At 39.0% G+C, this 19,386-nt stretch overlaps 1 protein-coding gene across 24 annotated transcripts in view; it reads right to left on the bottom strand.

Moving 5' to 3' along the window:
• Window positions 1–5,613: 5,613 nt before the first annotated feature.
• The window catches only part of LOC103221530 (adenylate cyclase type 10-like), a 39,962-nt gene continuing 26,189 nt past the window's right edge, over window positions 5,614–19,386 (bottom strand). For 8 of the 24 annotated variants that reach the window (XM_007972663.3, XM_007972665.3, XM_007972668.3 and 5 more), the window contains 12 exons: window positions 18,892–19,227; window positions 16,115–16,178; window positions 14,018–14,237; window positions 13,533–13,658; window positions 11,796–11,968; window positions 11,115–11,271; window positions 8,919–9,123; window positions 8,733–8,829; window positions 8,114–8,232; window positions 7,730–7,847; window positions 7,118–7,316; window positions 5,614–6,589 (listed from right to left, as the gene is read on the bottom strand). In XM_007972663.3, coding sequence (XP_007970854.3) covers window positions 6,398–6,589; window positions 7,118–7,316; window positions 7,730–7,847; window positions 8,114–8,232; window positions 8,733–8,829; window positions 8,919–9,123; window positions 11,115–11,271; window positions 11,796–11,968; window positions 13,533–13,658; window positions 14,018–14,237; window positions 16,115–16,178; window positions 18,892–19,227 — 2,006 coding nt within the window. In that variant the 3' untranslated portion in view covers window positions 5,614–6,397. Of the gene's footprint in view, window positions 6,590–7,117; window positions 7,317–7,729; window positions 7,848–8,113; window positions 9,124–11,114; window positions 11,272–11,795; window positions 11,969–13,532; window positions 13,659–14,017; window positions 14,238–16,114; window positions 16,179–18,891; window positions 19,228–19,386 lie in introns of those variants that run through there. The other 16 variants (XR_493041.3, XM_007972664.3, XR_012089153.1 and 13 more) reach the window with 16 other exon arrangements.

Here is a 19,386-nt window from a genome sequence, read left to right as displayed (position 1 = left end):
AAAGGCAGAAATTGGCAGAATGGATTAAAAATACATGATCCAACTACATGCTGCCTATAGGAGAAAAACTTTAGATTAAAAAGACACAAGTTGGTTGAAAGTGAAAGAATATAAAAACATATACCATGAAAACTAGCTAAAGAGAGCTGGAATGACTATACAAATATCAGGCAAAATAGAGTTAAAACTTAAAATTGTTACTAGAGATAAAAAGGACATCATAATGACAAGAAGGTCAATCCATCAAGAAGATACTACAATTATAAATATATATGCACCTAACTATAGGGTTTCAAAAAATGTGAGGCAAAAACTGATAATTAAAGGAAAAAATAGAAAATTAAAGAGTAATAGTTGGAGACTTCAATATCTCACTTTAAAAAATGGATAGAACAAGTAGACAGAAAATCAGCAAGGAAACAGTACACATGAACAACTCTATAAATCAACTAGACCTAACAGACAGTTATAAAACACTCCACCCAACAGCAGTAAAATACATATTCCTCTCAAGTGTACATGCAGCATTCTCTAGGATACACTATATATTAGACCATAAGCAAGTATCCATAAATTTAAAAGGATTGAAATTAGACAAAGTATGTTCTCTTACCATAATGGAAAAAAATTAGAAATTAGTAACAGAGGTAAATTTTAGAAATGCATAAATATGTAGAAATTAAACAACATACTTCTAAATGATAGCTGTGTTAAAGAAGAACTCACAAGGAGAATTAGAAACACTTTGAGATAAAAATATAAACACAATATACCAAAACTTATGGGATGTAGCAAAATCAGTGCTTAGAATGAAACTTATAGCTTTAATCACCTAAATTAAAGAAGAAGATCTCAAAACAGCAACCTAATCTTTTACTTGAAGCAACTAGACTGAAGAGTAAGCTAAAATCAAAGCAAGCAGAAGGAAGAATAAAAATTAGAACAGAAATGAATGAAATGAAATAGAGAACAGAAAAATAATAAAGAAAAATCAACACCACCAAGAGTTGGTTCTTTGAAAAGATCAACAAAATTAATAAACCTTTTAAAGCTACACTAGCCAAGAAAAAAAAAAAAAAGACTCAAATCACTAAAATACAGAATGAAATTGGAGGGACAACTACTGGCATTAAGAAATGAAAAAGGATTATAAAGGAATACTATGAGCAATTGTATATCAACAAATTAAGATAACCTAGGTGAAATGAACAAATTCCTAGAAAGACACAAATTACTAAAACTGACTCAAGAAGAAATAAAAAATTGAATAGATCTATAACAAGTAAAGAGGTCAAATTAGTAATAAAACAACAACAACAACAACAACAACAACAACAACAAAAAAAAAAAACAACGAGAAGCCCAGGCCCAGATGGCTTCACTGGTGAATGCTACTAAATATTTAAAGAATTTTAAAACCTACCCTTTACAAATTATTCTAAAAAATAAATGAGAAGAGAATTCTTCCTAACTCATTCTATGAGGCCAGTATTACCTTAATCCAAAAAACAGACAAAGAAATCACAAGAAAAAACAAAAACAAAAACACTACAGACCAACATCCTTTATCAATGGAGATGTAAAAATCTTCAACAAAATACTAGCAAATGGAATACAGTAACAGATAAAAAGCATTATACACCATGACAAAGTGGGATTTTTCCCAGGAATGCAAAGTTGATTTCACATATAAAAATCAGTCAATGTGATATTATACCATATTAATAGAACAAAGGACAAAAACCACATGGTCACCTCAACAGATGCCAAAAAAACATTTGACAAAATCTGACACCATATCATGTCAAAAATACTCAACAAATAGGAACAGAAGGGAATTTCCTCAAGATGATAAAGGCCATCTATCAAAAGCATACAGCACACTTAAAGGTGAAAGACTGAAATCTTTCCCCCAAGATTGGGAACAAGACAGGAATATTCACTCTTTGCCACGTTTATTCAACATTGTACTAAAGGTTCTAAGAAAGAGAAATTAGACAGGAAAAAGAAATAAAAGGATTCCAGATTAGAAAGAAAGAAAAGCATCTATTTTTAAATGACATGATCTTGCATATGTAAAATCCTAAGGAATCTAAAACAAAAATTTAGAGCTAGTAAGTTCAGCAAAGTTCCAGGATGCAAAATCAATACACATTATCTAACTTGTCTGAGAAAAAAAGAAAACTATATATACACAAAAATCAGTTGTATTTCTATATATACTTGCAATGAACAATTCAAACATGAAATTTAGAAAACAATTCCATTTATAACAGTATCAAGAAGAATATGATATTTAGGCATAATGTAACAAAAGAAGTCTAATATTTATACATCAAAATGACAAAATATTATTGAAATAAATTAAAGAAGACCTAAATATATGGAAAAGATATCCCAGTTTCATGGATCAGAGGACTTAGTATTATTAAGATGGCAATTCTTCCCAAATTAATCTATAGATTTGATGCAATCCCTATCAAAATTACAGTTGTCCTTTCGGCAGAAATCGATAAGCCAATCCTAAAATTCATATGTAAACGCAAAGGACCCAGAATAGCCAAAACAATTTTGCAGAAGAAGAGTAAAGTTGAAAGATTCACACTTCCTGATTGTAAAACTTACTATAAAGGTACAATAATCAAGACCGTATGGTACTAGCATAAGGATAGACATATAGACCAACAGAATAAATGGAGAGGCCAGAAATAAACCCATTCACTTAAGATCAACTGATTTTCAACAAGGGCCTCAAGACAATTAAATGAGTGAAAGAATATTTTGTTTAAAAACAAATGGTGCTAGGACAACTGGATAGCCACATGCAAAAGCATGATTTTGTAACATGACCTTACATGACATACAAAAAGTATCTCAAAATAAATTGAAGACCTACATGTAAAAGCCAAAATAAAAAGTCGATTTTTCTCTCCTGGAAGAAAACATGAGTAAATCTTTGTGACCTCAGATTAGTTGATAGTTTCTTAGATATGACACTTAAAGCACAAAGATCCAAACTAAAAAATAGATACACTGACTTCATCAAAATTAAAAACTTATATTTTGCAAAATGATTTCATCATGAAAGTGGAAAGACAACTTACAGAATTGGAGAAAATATTTGCAAGTCAAACCCAGTAAGGGTCCAGTATGCAGAATATATTTTTAAAACTTGTAATATGCTGCAATAAAAGGCAAAAACTCCAATTAAAAAATGGGCATATAATCTGAAGAGACATTCTCTAAGAAGATATACTAGTGTCCAGTAAGCTCATGAAAAGATGTTCAACATCATTAGTTACTAAGGAAATATAAATCAACATCATAAGATACCACTTCATACCCACTAGGATAGCTATAATAAAAAAGACAAACAAAAGCAAGTGTTGGCTAGGCTGTGGAAATTGCTGGTGAAAATGTAAAATGGTACAGAGGCTTTGGAGAACAGTTTGACAGTTCCTCAAAAAGTTAAACGCAGAATTTCTGTATGACCTGGAAATTCCTGGAAGTGCCAAGATAGGTATATACTCAAGAGAACTGAAAGCCTATGTTCACACGAAAACTTGTACATGAATGTTTACCATAGCATTATTTATAACAATAGTTAAAAACTGGAAACAACCTAAGTATCCACCAACTGATGAACAGATAAATAAAATGTGGCATCATGTGCCACAATGTGGTACAATGGAATGTTACCTGGCCATAAAGAGTAACCCTACACCATAAATAAACCATGAAAACATTATGCTAACTGAAAGAAAAAGCCATGTATAATAATTCCATTTATATGAAATGTCCAGAATAGGCCAATCTTTAAAGACAGAAAATATATTAGTGGTTACAAAGATTGGGGAAAGAGGAAATGGGGAGTGACTCCTAATGGGACCAGAGTTCCTTTCTGGGGTGATAAAAATGTTCTGGAATTAGATAGTGGTGATGATTGTACAGTCTTACAAATATACTATAAAGCACCGAATTGTATACCTTAAAAGGGTGAATTTTTTCTCAATAAAAAAGTGCCAAAAGAGAATGCCAAAAAAAAAAAAAAAAAAAAAAGGATGAAGTACTGCAGGGTGTTATTACCTATCACCACCATTTGTGGGAAAGAAGGATGCAGTAACTATATACTATTGCTTACATGTGCATAGAATAATTTTGCTAGGGTACACAAGGAAGTGGTAACACTGATTATCTCTGGGGAGGGCAACTGGTGTCTGGAAGACAGAGATGGGAAAGAGTTTTTCACTGTTATACACTTGTTTCTTTTGAATTTTCTACCACATAAATGTAACATCTACTTTTAAATATAAAAGCTGAACCAATAATAATAGCTACCAGTCACTGAGTGCTTACTATATGCCAGGTGCATTATAATCATTTAATCTTCACATTGACAGTCTTTTGTCCTATTTTTAGGACAAGGGGATATTTTATCTCCATCTACAGAAAAGGAAACTGAGGCATATAGAAGGATAAATTATATGCCCAAATGAATGCAGCTAATAAGCAGCAGAGTTAGAATTTCAACCGAGCCTATCTGGTTCCAGAGTCCTCGTCTGGATTGCTACTCTGTATTACCTCCCAGAAATTTAAAGGAATGAGGGAGGAGGACAGAAAGTGGGTGAGAAGAAGAAAGGAAGGAGTAAGATGGGAGGAATGCAAGGGGGAAGATGAAGGGAATAGAGGGACAGGAAAAAGAAAGGTAGCAAGAGGGAGAAAAGTGGAAGGAGGAAATGTATAGATTAGATTGCATGATTTGAAGGGTAAGTGCAGGCCTCCCTTTCATAAACGTCTCCCTTCCTGTCCTTAAAGTTCTGATCTTGGCCATCTGAAGAGAATAGTAAAGACTGGGTACAGGAAAGCCCAGTTCCCATGAAAGCCTACATAGCCTAGCATAATCTCTGGAATCAAATCTGAGTTAGAAGCTCAGCTCTATCATTTTGTGGCTATGTTTGTTGGGGTAAACTCTTTCTAGGCTTCCATTTCTTCATCTGTAATATGGGATAATAATAGTACTTGACTCACAGAATTGATATAGGATTTAAACAATGTATTTCAAGCACAAGTAAGTAAATAACGAATTGCAGCTATCATAACATTAGCAAATTCACTCTATGGACACTAGATGATTGAGTTACAAAGTGTAAGAAATCAATGGGAAGATCATACTCAGTGGAAGAAACACCATCAAATAGATAAAGGCCAAAGATGGCAACTCCAAAGAGAAGAAAAAGGGAGAAAGCTAAAGTTACACATACTTTGGCAACTTCGCAATTTTACCTGGGAATGGCCAAATCACACAGCACAAAGGAGAAATGGATTCCCACAACCCTTTGTACCTCTCAAAAGACTCCTTGACTTCTTAGGAGCCCATTATCAAATCTGTGCCAAAAGAGGGCAACACAAAGGCACTCGCACTACCAGCCCTCCTTAAGTAATGGCAGTTTCTTTATTAGGGTCATAGTTTTTCATCTGCTAATGGACCTCACCTTACAAAAGATGGAATCAGTTCATCTTAAAGCCTTCCAGGCCTCCCGTCTATTCCTGGTTTTAACTTCTGGTAGAGTTGTGCTAATGACTTTTAAGAGTTAAAAAAATCTAAGTGGCATGTTTTAGAAAAAAATAGTCTTTTATTTTGATAAACATATAGATAGCAGTAACTATAAAGGCTAGTATACTTAATATGTACACTATATATTTAAAAGGAGAATCTGGGGCATTTCCTTGTGTTATATACAATAAGAGAATCATGGTCCCTTCAGGTTATTGTTCTTTTAACACATACATCTTGAGTTTCTTCTGCATCCTTGTTCTCCTTGACATCAGCCACTCTGTTAAATCCTGAAAGAAGGAACATAAAGAATGTGATAAATACAAAGAATGTCCTCAGCAATTACAAAGTTAAATAGCGGCCCTGGGAAAGAAGGACATTTGCAGGGCTCTGAGGAAAGGAACTATATTCTTTCCTCTCCTTTTCTTGCCTAATGTTATCATTCACCTTCACAGACATTACATTGTGACTTCTAAGACCTTTTTCTCTCCTTAGTGACCATCCAGTTATTCCAAGGAAACAACCCAATTGCTTTGGCTAAAAGCAAGGAGGAACTTTCTATGCCTAAGGGTTACCAATACTGAAACAAAGAGCTGAGAGAAGCTGAAGAAATTGCTGTTTAACAATAGAAGGGATTCCTATCTGTCCAGGCAGGGCCTAGCATTAGGAAGAGGATTATACTTACCTCTGGAGCAAGGACTAACTCCTTACATCTGTGTGTCCCTTTTTACTTCAGAAGTGCAGCCTTTGACTGCTCATGAGTAAGAATCTGAGACTGTCTTTATGTCTCTCACACAAGGGTTCCAGGAAGAAATGCTTACTCTGTATTCCTAAATTTCTTTTCTAAGAGTTATTTTCCTGCAGAAATTCTCCTTTTATCCAAATCCTGGTCAAGCAAGTGTCAAAAGGTCTGATGCTGTTAGTCAGGGACATGAATTCTCTCTTTTCACATCTCATTACAGAGGCCTTAAGCTCAGATACCCACTGGTGATAGACAGGGCAGGTCACACATCGAGAGAAGAACTCCTTAAAGTACTGAAAGGAAAGGAAGGTCCATTAGCTCTGGGATTAGTGCATCATTCTCCTAACATGCCACTTCATCAGAACTTACAAAGGTCCTCATTCAGCATATTCACTCATGGCTGAGGGAACAGGGAGGAGTTACTGATGGCAAAATAGGCCTGGAAAACTGGTTTTGGGATACAGAGGAATTGCAAAGTGTTTTAGACTCAGAAGGGCTGTAGGGAGATGTGTCAAATTACAGACTGAACCATAGAGTACAGGTCCACTGAGCAAGGCTAAATGTTAATATTTTAATGATACTGGGTAGTAGCTGGCAAAGGTGGAAAGAAACCCAGTCCAGAACTAGATGCAATAATATCTGGAAGGATACCTAAGGTAGGTGGAAACTTTCTAGGTGGAGAAACAAAGGATTCAAAGAGTAAAGGGAGATAGAACCAGTAAAAGGGAAAACAAGGAAGAGATGCAGGTGGTAGAAAGAGCATCACAGGGTAGAACTAAGTGAATTAGGTGTTAGTTGAAGGACAGCTGAGAAACAGGTACCTCAAGGGTTTGGCTGCGAAGCTCTAGAGGAATGTGCATGAAGATACCCTCTGGTATTTTCTGTAACATTAGCACATGGCACTCTAGGAATCGGACAAAGCCATGTGCACCAAATAGCGAAGCATTGGTTCTTTTCACCAACTGGCAAGCCTTGGAGAAATAGTGCTCAAACAGGTCCCACTGTGATTCCTGGGCAAACCTGGAGGAAAAGAGTAATAGCTCTCAGCAATATCTGCTGCTTACCAACCATGACTTTTGCTTAAAATTGTCACTTCTTTAAGGCTCTAAGACCTTCTGGACAGTCAGAATTGTGATGCTAGAAAGTGATCAAGGCTACTAACTCACATACAAGGAAACTTAAAAAGAGACCAATTATATTCAGCCTTGCTATGGGTTACTCTAGCAGTTAAGCGTAACCCTAAATGTAACGCTTGACCTACAGGCCAAAACCTGTTAAAGGACAAAAGCCCTTTTAATAAGATGGGAGGGTATGGGAGGTGAATGGTCTTTAAAAGTTGGTTAGACATGTTCAACAGTCCTGTCAGGTGGGGAGAGACAGCTTAAATGACTTAAATGTTTATCCTTTTCCACAACCCTTGAGTAAGACATTACCACATGGCCAGGGAGGAGTGGACCCCCAGCATGACATTGCTCTGAGAGGTCAGAACACGGCTGTGCTCATAGATTTGAACGAAACGCAGACACTCACTAAAGGGCCGAAACAGCAATCCTGTGGACAGAGAAGGTAACCACGCTAGTATATACTATCAGTGTAGGAACCAGGGTATAGAAGGTATGTGATACAGGGAAGGAAACAAGACCCCAAAGGCAGACACCCCTGAATCACAACATGGTTCCCAGACTTTAAGGAGCCAGAGGTCAGGGGCAGAGGCCATGCCTGAGGGACAGGTTCATGACTGCCTGTATTCCAAACCTAGAGCCCCATCTGAGGTCTGAATCCCTCAGGAGTACAGCAGAGACCTGTGCAAGATTTACCTTTTCCGTAGAGCAGCAGATCTAAGCAAGCAGAGTAAAAGCAGGCCAGGCCAAGGACATCATAACCCTGAGAAATGAGCGCCCACTGACTCTCCAGTACATGGACACACAGACCAAATCTGCCAAGAGACAGAGCCACTGGGACCAGCTAGGGAGTGAGGAGGATGGGTAGGAAAGGAAGGGGTCTTACACCTTCAAAGCAGCCTAACATCCTTTAGATCTCTTCATAGCTCTATTTATATAAAGAACATCTATGCCTGGGATCAGACCTATCTCTAGGCAAAGGAGGTGGGAGACTGCCTCTGAGGCAGTTTCCAGGGTCTTCAGCTGCTGCAATTCTCTATCTCCCTGCAGAGTTTTTTTTTTTTTTTTTTTTTTTTTTTTGAAGAAAGTTTGTCCATGAGCCCCCAAGTGCTGAGGAATATATAGTAGCTCTGACTCTGCATTTCCACTCCTGATTCTTCCACACTTAAGATAATGTGTCTGGAGTGGCCAAGGGAAGGATATCCCGGGGTGTGGAAATGGAATAGCATCTCCCTCTCCACTCCAAACTTCTCTGGGAAAATATACACACCCCTCTTAGGAAACAAATACAAATGATAGAAAATGATCTTAATACTTCTTCTTCAGAAATGCAGATCTGAAGAGAACTGAGAGAACCAGATTCTCCAGAGCTGGTTTCTTGAGGTGTCTGCATATCTCACGAGCTTGAAAACCTGAAGAGGTTCAAGAGTACCGTGTGAGGTCCAGCTGTGAACATGTACTCTCTAAAAGCCCTAGACCCACCATCCCTAAGTTCCTTTACCCAGCTTGATGGAGAAGTCAAGATGGCCAAGGCAGAGCTTGGTGTAGGCCAGGGCCTGCATGAGCTGAGCTGTGGCCAACAATCCCTCCCTGGAGAACCAACATAAACTGCTTTTCTGAATGGCCATCTGCTCACAGTGCAGCCACTTGTCCTTGATGCCCATGCTCTGGGAGAACTGAGAGAGCTCCACATAGGTAGAGACAACCTGCAGGGAAACAAACACAGGGCAAAATATTCCCATTGTACATTCATGTAACAGTTCCATTTTGTTCCTTTCCTATGTAAGAGCCTATTATGATGCCTTGCTGCTCACTCAGTCTAAACTCCTGGTATCCCACAACTTGCCTCCAACCCAGCTAGAAAAATATGCTCCTTCTCACCCCTACACTTCTAACTGGATCATTCTCACTGCCTGTTCTTTAAACAAACCACTTTCTCTACATGCTCCTGCTTTTCCTCTCCAATCCATGACTTTCCCTTTCGGAACACTGATTAAACTACCTCTTCTTTGTTTTCTAATTTAAGACCTCTGATATTTGCTCCATAGAGCTCTTCAAGGCTGCTGCCTAGATCTCTATGTAACTATGTGCACATCTGAAATAGTGTTCTATATAACTATGTGTGCACTTGAAATAGTGCTCTCTTCTTGGAACACTGTCTTTCCTAGCTTTCCAGCATGCCAGGCTCTGTTGGTTTTCCTCCTGTCTCCCTGGCAACTTATTCTCAGTTTCTTTTGCTGGTTTCTCCTCGCCACTCTGACCTTTTAACACTGGAGCTGTTAACAAAGTCCGTGGAACTTTTCTATACTAATTCCCTTGGTGTTCTCACACAGTCCTGTGACTTTAAACAGTATTTGCACACTGATGGTTCCCATATGTCTATTTCCAGCTCAGACCTCTCCCATGAACCCCAGGCTTGAATATTCACCTGGACTCATACTCACCAGACTTGTCTCCACCTCGATGTCTAATGGGCATCTCAAATAAAACATGTCTAAAACCTAGCTCCCAAACCTTCCCCCAAATCTGTTCTTCCTGCAGACTTCCCTATCCCAATTAAAGAGCATCTCTGTCCCTCTAGAAGTTTGGGTCACAACTTTTTGGATTATCCTTGACTCTTCTTTCTCTCACATCCCAGAACTGATCCATGAGTGAATCCTATTGCCTCTAAACCCCCAACCTTTTTTCCCCACAATAATCAAAGCCATCACCATCTCTTGCTTAGATTACTGCATTAGCTTCCTAACTGGTCTCCCTGCTTCCTCCCTTGTCCCCTTCATGTTACTTTCAACACAGCAGACAGAATGATCTTATTAAAATATAAGTAGATACTGTCACCCCTCTTCTCAGAACCCATTAATGGCTTCCCATCTCTTTCAGAGTAAAAGCCAAAACTCCCACAGTGGCCTATCTAGGGTCTGCACCATTTGCCACCCCACCCCTTCCCGGTCCTTCTGACCTCATCTCTTGGTTCACTCTCCTCCTCTTCCTCAGTCACACTGTCCTTCAAACACAGAGGATATGCCTTGGGCATTCACTGTGCCCTCTGCCTGGATACTCTACTCCCAGACAGTCTGACTTTCTCGCCTCTTTCAGATATTTACTTCAATGTCACCTGCTCAGCAAAGCTTTCTTTGGCCACATTGTTCAAAACTATACCCCACCCCTCACCTCACAGAACTCTATATCCCCTTGCCTCCACTTTATTTTGCTCCACTGCATTGATTATCACCTAACATACTGTATATTTTACTTATTATATTTCCCTGGAGTCAAGATCAGTGCCTGGCATATAATAGGTGTTCACCAAATGGTTCATTGTTGAATATGTGGATAAGACAGAGAGAAAGGTAAGACACTAAAATGAGGAAGACATATTTCCTTTTTCTTTTTTCCTAAATCAGCAGTTTTAAATCTTTTTTAGATCACAGGCTTCTTTGAGAATCTGATGAAAGCAATGACCTCTTTTCTTCCTCCTGCCAGCCCCCAAAGGTTCTTTTGAATATACACATAAAATTCTGCATTCAGTTCTGGGAGTTCACAGATAATCGCATACCTGGAAACCCAGGTATAAACTGGAAATTGAGAAACCTCACTTGAACACATGATCAGCGTTGTCTGGGTTATTGGAGAACCATGCTAAACCAGGAACTTGGTTTCTGAGTGAGGTCCAAAGGTAAAGCAAGGACCTGCTTACCTGGGCTTCATTTGCAAACTCCTCGGCTGAATTCTTCTGCATAAGAGTAGCCAGGCAGGCAAACCTGTAGCTACTGGCTGTGGCCTCCAGGTTATAGAGCTGCCAGAGTAGGGACAGACAATGCACCTGCTGCTGCAGAACTGCCAAATTCTTCTTACTGTTGCAAGGCACAGGGTGGTTAGCACACCCTTATTCTTTACTAATGCCCAAAGTTCCCTCCCTACAAGAGCTCCAAGTCTACTCATCATGGGGCCATCTACAGATGTCCAAATTCAGAAATAGTCCTTGGTTCCCACTACTCCCAACTGCATATGCCATTTTAATTAATCCCTCTTGATCAGGAAAAGTTCAGAGAGAGGTTTCAAAAAAAAGATTCATTCTTTAAATCCCTATTTGCTACATGTAATTGGCTGGGGGAGTAAGGTGGAAGAGTTAGAACTATATGTTATATACTTATTTGTTACATGCATATATATATATATATGCATGTATATACATATATATGCATGTAACAAATATATATATATGTATACATATATATATATATATGCTGACTGTTATATATCTTGTTATCTGCTTGTCTGTTAGATGCTTGAAGATTATTTGATAGAAAAAGAGTAGTTTTAGGTCAAAAAGGCAAAGCTCAGGCTAGTTAACTACAGTCTTAGGAAGCCTTCTCACTTCTCACTAGGGTTGTTTGGAGGTTGGCTCAGGGTACAGGGATGCCAATACTTTTCCAGGAATGTCTGGAAAAGGACACCAAACCAGGTCCAAGGGAAATTCCTTTTCAGCAGCCGAAGGGCTTTCCTAGCCAATTTTTTGGCTAAAGTGATGTGTCCCATGTTGAAACAGACCTGGAGATGGGAAAATAAGAAGAATTAATGTAAATACAAGGTTTTGGATACAACACACTGGCTCTTTCATTTTGAGTTGTGTAGTTGGGGTTACTGAGGTGCTAAGAGTGAGCTGAGCTAGAGCATAGCCTGGTTAGCAGTCACCCTAGCAAGCACCAGTATGGCCATAAGTGAGTAAAGGGTTGAGAAAGTAGGATTATGGAGAAAGTATCCTCCTTTCTCATCTCCTACACATTTGTCAGTGGGCAGTAGAGGAAGGCTGTGATTTAAAATGTGATGCTGCTAGACTGAGAAGGGATCGTCATTTGAGTGGAGACTCAGATGCTCTCACATGACATAGAAAGCATCTATAATATCACCAAATCCTTTCTCTCTCTTCCAAAATAGGTTGACTCACAGTAGATGTGGGGTGGGAGCTGGGGAACTACCTTGAAGTTATCCTATATCTTCACATTCTAAGGCTGAATCCCTCAAGAAAGTGATAAAGTCTATGTGATTCTAGAACAAAGAACAATCTTAGGAGGACTGTACAATAACTCTCACTTATAAAGGGAAAGAATAATTATTTAACTTTGCTCTGAAGACCTCTTGGTTGAAGCATAAATAACACAACAATGTGACAACTCTAATACTCCCTTTGGCCTTCAAGACATTATGTACCTTAAGTTTACTATCCTAACCAAATTATCTTAAGGTTTACATTAAAATTAGTTTACATATACTCCAATGAGCAAATTAGTTTATATCCACTTCAATAAACATGAATGGATAATTCACAAAAAAATACAAATGACCAATAAACCTAGAAGAATGATGTACCTTATTAATTAAGAGAAACACATTAAAACAATATAACTTTGTCTAGGAATTAGCAAGGTTAGAAAAGACTGGTAGTATCTGATGTTAATAAGGATATGAGGAAATGGGAAAAACTTGAGTTGATATAATATTTTTGTTTGGCAATTTGGTGATGTATTTATGAATTTTAAAATTGTGTCTTAGCATTGCCACCTTTGGAAATTTCTCTTACAAAAACACTCTCACAAGGAGAGAAAGAGATACTTAAGAAGAATATTCACTGTAGCAATGTTTATAATAATCCCCAAAATAGAGATAACCTAAATGCACCTGAAGAAGGAAAGAGCTAAGCTATGATCTAGCCAATGGAGTACTTGGCAGTTGTAACTATGTGGTGGATCGGTATGCACACCAATATGTAAATAGGTTCTGTCTGTACTATTAAGAATAAAAGCAAACTGCAGGAACAAGAAAATGTAGAATATGATCCTATTAAAAAATAATGGAAAACAATGATATGGCTGTGTGTGTACAGTTGGTGGAACATGCATACAATTATTAATTATGGTGGGGGGGTGTAGGATTAGTGGGAGCTCTTTCACTTTCTACCTATTATATATTTCTATATTTTAAATGTGAATAAATCTTTTATCACATTATCACATTTATAATCATACACAAAAAACAATGAAGAGATTTTAAAAGAAATAATAGGGTAATCCTCAAGGAGAAATAGCCAGCACTTCAAGGTCACCCCTGTCCTCACCTCTGACAGAAGACGGCAGAAAGTAGCCTCCTCAAACTGACAGATCTTCACCTTGTGTTTTTTCAAAAATGAAAATGCTGAGGGTTGGCCCAGAAGACTGCTTGCCTTCCTTAAATAAAAGAAGGCCTCCAAACAGGGCAAGGGATAAAGAAACCAGATTAGGATTAGGATGATGCTGGTGTGATTAGGGCAGAGGCTGGAGTAAAGTTATGATGAGGGTCAAGATCAGAATTTGGAACAGATTTGGACTTCAAGCTAGAAACAGGAGCTGGACTGCTTGTGCAAGAGTCAGGGGCAGTGCCAGCACGGGTTGGTGCTATTCCACTACCATATTCCCACTTCATGTTTTTTCCTAAATCCTTTCTAGCTCTTCTCTCTCTCCTACTTTCTTCCACTTTTCACTCATGGTTATGATTGTAAGAGATCTCAATCAAATTCTCAAAGTAAAAGGCTCAGCTGAAGGGCAGATTGCAGAGCCTGCTCACCATATAATTATCTGACAGGTCCAAGGAGGCAGCCGCAGCCTCCAGCAGGTAATAAAATGCACAGGTCGTTTCTCCAATGACCAAGCAATGCTGGGTGAGGGGTGAGAGCACTAACTTCAGGATATCCTTACAGTGACAAGGCTTTGTGGTCAACAGGTCTTTCTCAGGGCTGGTCTGAGCCAGCTTCCTCTTCACTTGATCTAGGAACTCTTCCTCTGTTCTTTGTGGAAAGAAAATGAAAAACTGAGAGTGGCCACCTTTATTGGGGCATTACCAGGTCTCAAAGTCACTTTTTCCAGGAAGCTTTCCTTATCATTCATTAATTATTTGTCTATCCTTCTCCTCAATTACTCCATAAAATTTTAAAAGTCAGGGACCAGAGCTGTAACTGCAAAGCTCTATTAGGATTTTTTAAAAGCTGAAAGCCAATCTAAATAGCTCAATCTAAATGGGGAAATACCACACTTGAATAGTTAAATAACAATCTAAATGTTAAATAAAACATAAAAATGATACAAAGCAATAATAATACATTTTTTCTGATAGCATATTTGAATTTTCTAATACCACATTTTAATATTATTTTATATATCATCATCTAATCCTACAACAACTCTCTCATTCAGGCAGGCAAAAATTACCTCTTTTAGGTCATTGAGGCTCAGAGAAATTACATATAGCTTCGTACTGAGAAGTAGAACCAAAACTAGAGCTTACCACTTTGACTTCTAATCTAGTGTACTTTTCACAGGCACGCTGAGCTCAAAAGTCAGATCTCTCTAAGCTATAATGATCTAAAAAAGTGGAGACTGAGGAGGGCCTTGAAGGATGGTCAACATACTGATAGGTGGAGAGATGTGCAGGTCACTCAGCATTTAACAAGGGAGAATTGTGTGAGCAAAGACACACAGGTTAGTGTGTCTTTTTGTTTGTTTGAAAACAGTAAGAAATTTTTTTTGATTTTTTTTGAAATTTTTGTTTCAAAACAGTTTTTTGTTTGAAAACAGTAAGAAATCAAGTTAGATAAGTGGGATGGGAAACTGTATATAGAGTGGCTGGTGAACTCCAGGTGGGGACATTGAAACTGAAAAGCAATAGAGATCCAGGAGGTACATGGTTAGGAAATGTATGTTCATTTTAATATCATCTGGGCTAAAATAATTAAGAAGACAAATCTATAGCTGGAAATAAAAATGTTACGTATAAAATGCACTTAAAAGCTATTAAAAGGCTGGGTGTGGTGGTTCACGCCTGTAATCCCAGCACTTTGGGAGGCTGAAGCTGGTGGATCACCTGAGGTCAGGAGTTCAAGATCAGCCTGGCCAACATGGCGAAAACCCGTGTCTACTAAAAATACAAAAATTAGCCAGGCGTGGTGGCGGGCACCTGTAACTCCAGCTACTTGGGAGGCTGAGGCAAGAGAATTGCTTGAACCTGGGAGGCGGAGGTTGCAGTGAGCTGAGATGGTGCCACTGCACTCCAGCCTGGCCGACAGAGACTCCATCTCAAAAAAAAAAAAAAAAAAAAAGGAAAGAAAAAAGTGTTTTTAAAAAGTTTTTCTCAACCATTAAGAAATAATTTCCCACCAGGCGTGGTGAATCATGCCCGTAATCCCAGCACTTTGGGGGGCTGAGGCGGGTGGATCATGAGGTCAGGAGATCGAGAGCATCCTGGCTAACATGGAGAAACTCCATCTCTACTAAAAATACAAAAATTACCAGGGTGTGGTGGCACGCGCCTATAGTCTCAGCTACTCGGGAGGCTGAGGCAGGAATCACTTTGACCCGGGAGGCAGAGGTTGCAGTGAGCCAAGATCACGCCGTTGCATTCTAGCCTGGGTAACAGAGTGAGACTCTGTCTCAAAACAAAAAACAAAAAACAAAAAACAAAAACAAAAGAAAAAGAAAAAAAAAAAGAAATAATTTCCCTATAGAGAATCAAAAATTGCCTTTCCAAATATTCTCTGTTAACCTTAATACTGGGCTTAGTACAAGAGTCACCACTCCTCAACTGCAAGTGACATAAGTGGCTCAGTTTAATGGTCATCTTTCTGTCACTTTTGGTCCCTCCATGTTCACCCTCAGCATTTCTGTCTACCTGCAGCATTCACTTGAGAAGGCCTCCTGAGTTCTGGATGGTTTCATCTGGAATGGAAAACTATCTGTAGGGAGAAAAAAAATATGATTAATTCTCCATGTTTGGATGAACTGAGGACATTTTAAATTCTTGACTACCTTTCTTCTGCAGTTTACAACACAAAATTAGGATGGTAGTTTGTAAATTCCTTCACAACTACTTGTGATTCAAATAGTAACTCTCATCATTCCCAAACCTTCAAACAAGTTCTGATTTTGAAGGAGGCACTCAGTATTTTCAAGATGAAGGAAAAATAAAGAATGTGTCCATCCTGGTTTGCTGGCTATTTCTAGTAGTGGAAATCCCTGAATACATATGGATCAGGGTCATGACTAGATCAGAGTGAACTGTAAAGGCTAAAACCAAGTGAAGAAAATTGTGATAGTATAAGATACCACAGTTCCCTAGTCAGTGACCAAGAGAGCTTTCCAGCTTTATGTAGCAGGTTTTTAAATAGCCTTTATCCTACAGATTTGATTCTTCTTCTGAAGCTGCCTTCTAACAGATAACAGCAAATATTAGGAATGATGTTGAGATGTTACCCATTGCAACTCACAGCATGGATGGTGGGATTGATAAGGAGTCTAAGAGGACTGTTTTAGGGAGAACTTGGGTTAAGTAAAAGGACTGGCTTGCTGATGATAATGATGTTAAATCACAGCTAAGATAACTGAGGATATTGGCAGCTCTACTGCAGTACACAACTCCAAGAGGCACCCTCATATCATAGCCTCTGTAATAGTACCCTCTGGAGTCAGGCAATGCCGGGTCTGCAATGGCAATGCACAAAGGCCTCGGGTCTGGGAAGCCTCCTCAGGGTTCTGCTGGGCTGAGAAGGTCTTGAGCCTTTTTCCTATGGATGGACCAGGCTGTCTAATCCAAAGCAAAAACAAACAAACAAACAAACAAAAAAAAACCTGACCTTTTTATTTATTTATTTATTTATTTTTTGAGACAGAGTCTTGCTCTGTTGCCCAGGCTGGAGTGCAGTGGCGCCATCTTGGCTCACTGCAAACTCTGCCACCCAGGTCCACATCATTCTCCTGCCTCAGTCTCCTGAGTAGCTGGGACTACAGGTGCCCGCCACCATGCCTGGCTACTTTTTTGTATTTTTAGTAGAGACGGGATTTCACTGTGTTAGCCAGGATGGTCTCGATCTCCTGACCTTGTGATCTGCCCACCTTGGCCTCCCAAAGTGCTGGGATTACAGGTGTAAGCCAACAGGCCCAGCCAAAACTGACCTCTTAAAAGCAAAAAAGTCACACAGGAAATATGAACAATAGCACAGTTTCTTCACAATACCAGACTTTGGAAAGCACAACAGGTACAAATGCACATAGAGCTCATCAACCAATGACTAATTGCTCCAAGTCACTGGTCCACCTTCACAGTCATGATGTTATACCTAGAAGAAGAATTGTATCATACACCAAATCCCTCATTTTAGCCTTTTGCCGACAACTATCTACCATTTTCCACATACCATCACCCCACCCCCAATACCAAACCAACTCCCTTTTATCAAAGTAGGGAAAGAGGATTTGGTTGGGTCTTGATAGCTATCTTCAAGTATGGAAGAAGGTATAACTATGAAAAATGGGTGAAGCTACAAGGAGGCAGCTTACATCCTGATGAAAGAGAAACTTTCTGACAGCTGGAGATGATGAGTTGTTCTGTAAGGTAAGCTAACTGAAAAGGCTAAACAAAGAGGAATGACCTCATATGTTTAACAGGCTATGGTGAGTATCTATTAACCAATAAAACCTTCTTCAGGTAGCTAACTCCTACTTATCCCTCAAGACGCAATTCTGACATTATCTACTTCAAAGGAGAATCTTTACTGACCTATTTCCCCAGCTGAGTTAATGGCCCCGTCTCATTTTCATTGCTTTTACCATGCCATACTAGAATTCTCTATCTATATGTCTGTAGTAACCCCCAAAACAGATAGCTTCAGAAGTGCAAAGAGCAAGGCTTATTCACACCATATTCCTTGGTATAGAATCTGACACACATAAGGATTCAATATGTGTGTACTGAGCTGAAAAATAATAGTAATAATCAAAACAGTAGCTAAAGGGTATTGAGCAATCACCGTATGTCTGGCACTGTTCAGAGCAGGCTACGTACTTTAACTAATTTAATCCCCACAATGTCCCAGTAAAGTTGATATTATTATTAATTAATTAATTAATTTATTTTGAGACAGAGTCTCACTCTGTCGCCCAGGCTGGAGTGCAGTGGCACAATCTCAGCTCACTGCAACCTCCGGCTCCCGGGTTCAAGCGATTCTCCTGCCTCAGCCCCCTGAGTATCCGGGATTATAGGCGCCCACCACCATACCTGGCTAATTTTTGTATTTGTAGTAGAGAGGGGGTTTCACCATGTTGGTCAGGCTGGTCTTAATCTCCTGACCTCAAGTGATCCGCCTGCTTCAGCCTCTCAAAATGCTGGGATTACAGGTGTAAGCCACTGCACCCGGCCCGTGAAGTTGGTATTGTTACTGTCCCCATTTGATTGAGGTTAAGTAACTTGCCCAAGATTGCCAATCAGAACAAATATGATCTCTAAGGTAGTCTTTAACTCTGAGATTACATTTTTTAAAATCTCTAGTACTTAAGGAATAAATAAGTGGTTCTTTCTACCTGTTTTTCTCCTTTAATCTGATTTCAACTTTTTGATGAAGAATTCCAAGTACATGAATACCCATATATCCTCTTTCTGCCTCCTGGGTTTACCTTGGGGAGAAGGCAGCTGCAATTTTTCTGTGATCACTTGTGTTAGCACTGAGCCAGTATCTCTGTAAGGACAGAATCGAGAGGTCCCCTTGGAATTCTTAGTAGAGCAAACTGCAAAACGATGAAAGGGGACAAAGTCTCCTCCATGGCAGCTCCCACAGCGGCAGGCCAAAACTTGGAGAAAGCAGGCACATTCGAGGTGTAAAGCTATCTGTTGTTCCTTGGGCCAGAGCTCCCAAGCAGCTGCCCGTAGTAGAGGCACTCCAAATTCCAACACCTCAGTTTGAGGTAGGGATAATTCTTCTTTTAGCCTGAGAAGAGAGGCTGAACCACCATCTGAAATTTAGGAAAATCTAAGTGAGATTTTCCCTTATAATCCTTTGTGCTTCAATATGGCAAACTCTCAAGCACATGGCTGCTAGTGTGTAAGAAAATTCTATTTACAACCCTAGGCTAATATTACTGCCTCCTTTGTATAAAAAATTTTGTACCATT

Source organism: Chlorocebus sabaeus, chromosome 17, assembly GCF_047675955.1.
Source record: "Chlorocebus sabaeus isolate Y175 chromosome 17, mChlSab1.0.hap1, whole genome shotgun sequence".
In the NCBI taxonomy this organism is placed as follows: Eukaryota; Metazoa; Chordata; class Mammalia; order Primates; family Cercopithecidae; genus Chlorocebus; species Chlorocebus sabaeus.
This window is presented reverse-complemented; position numbering and strand designations above follow the sequence as displayed.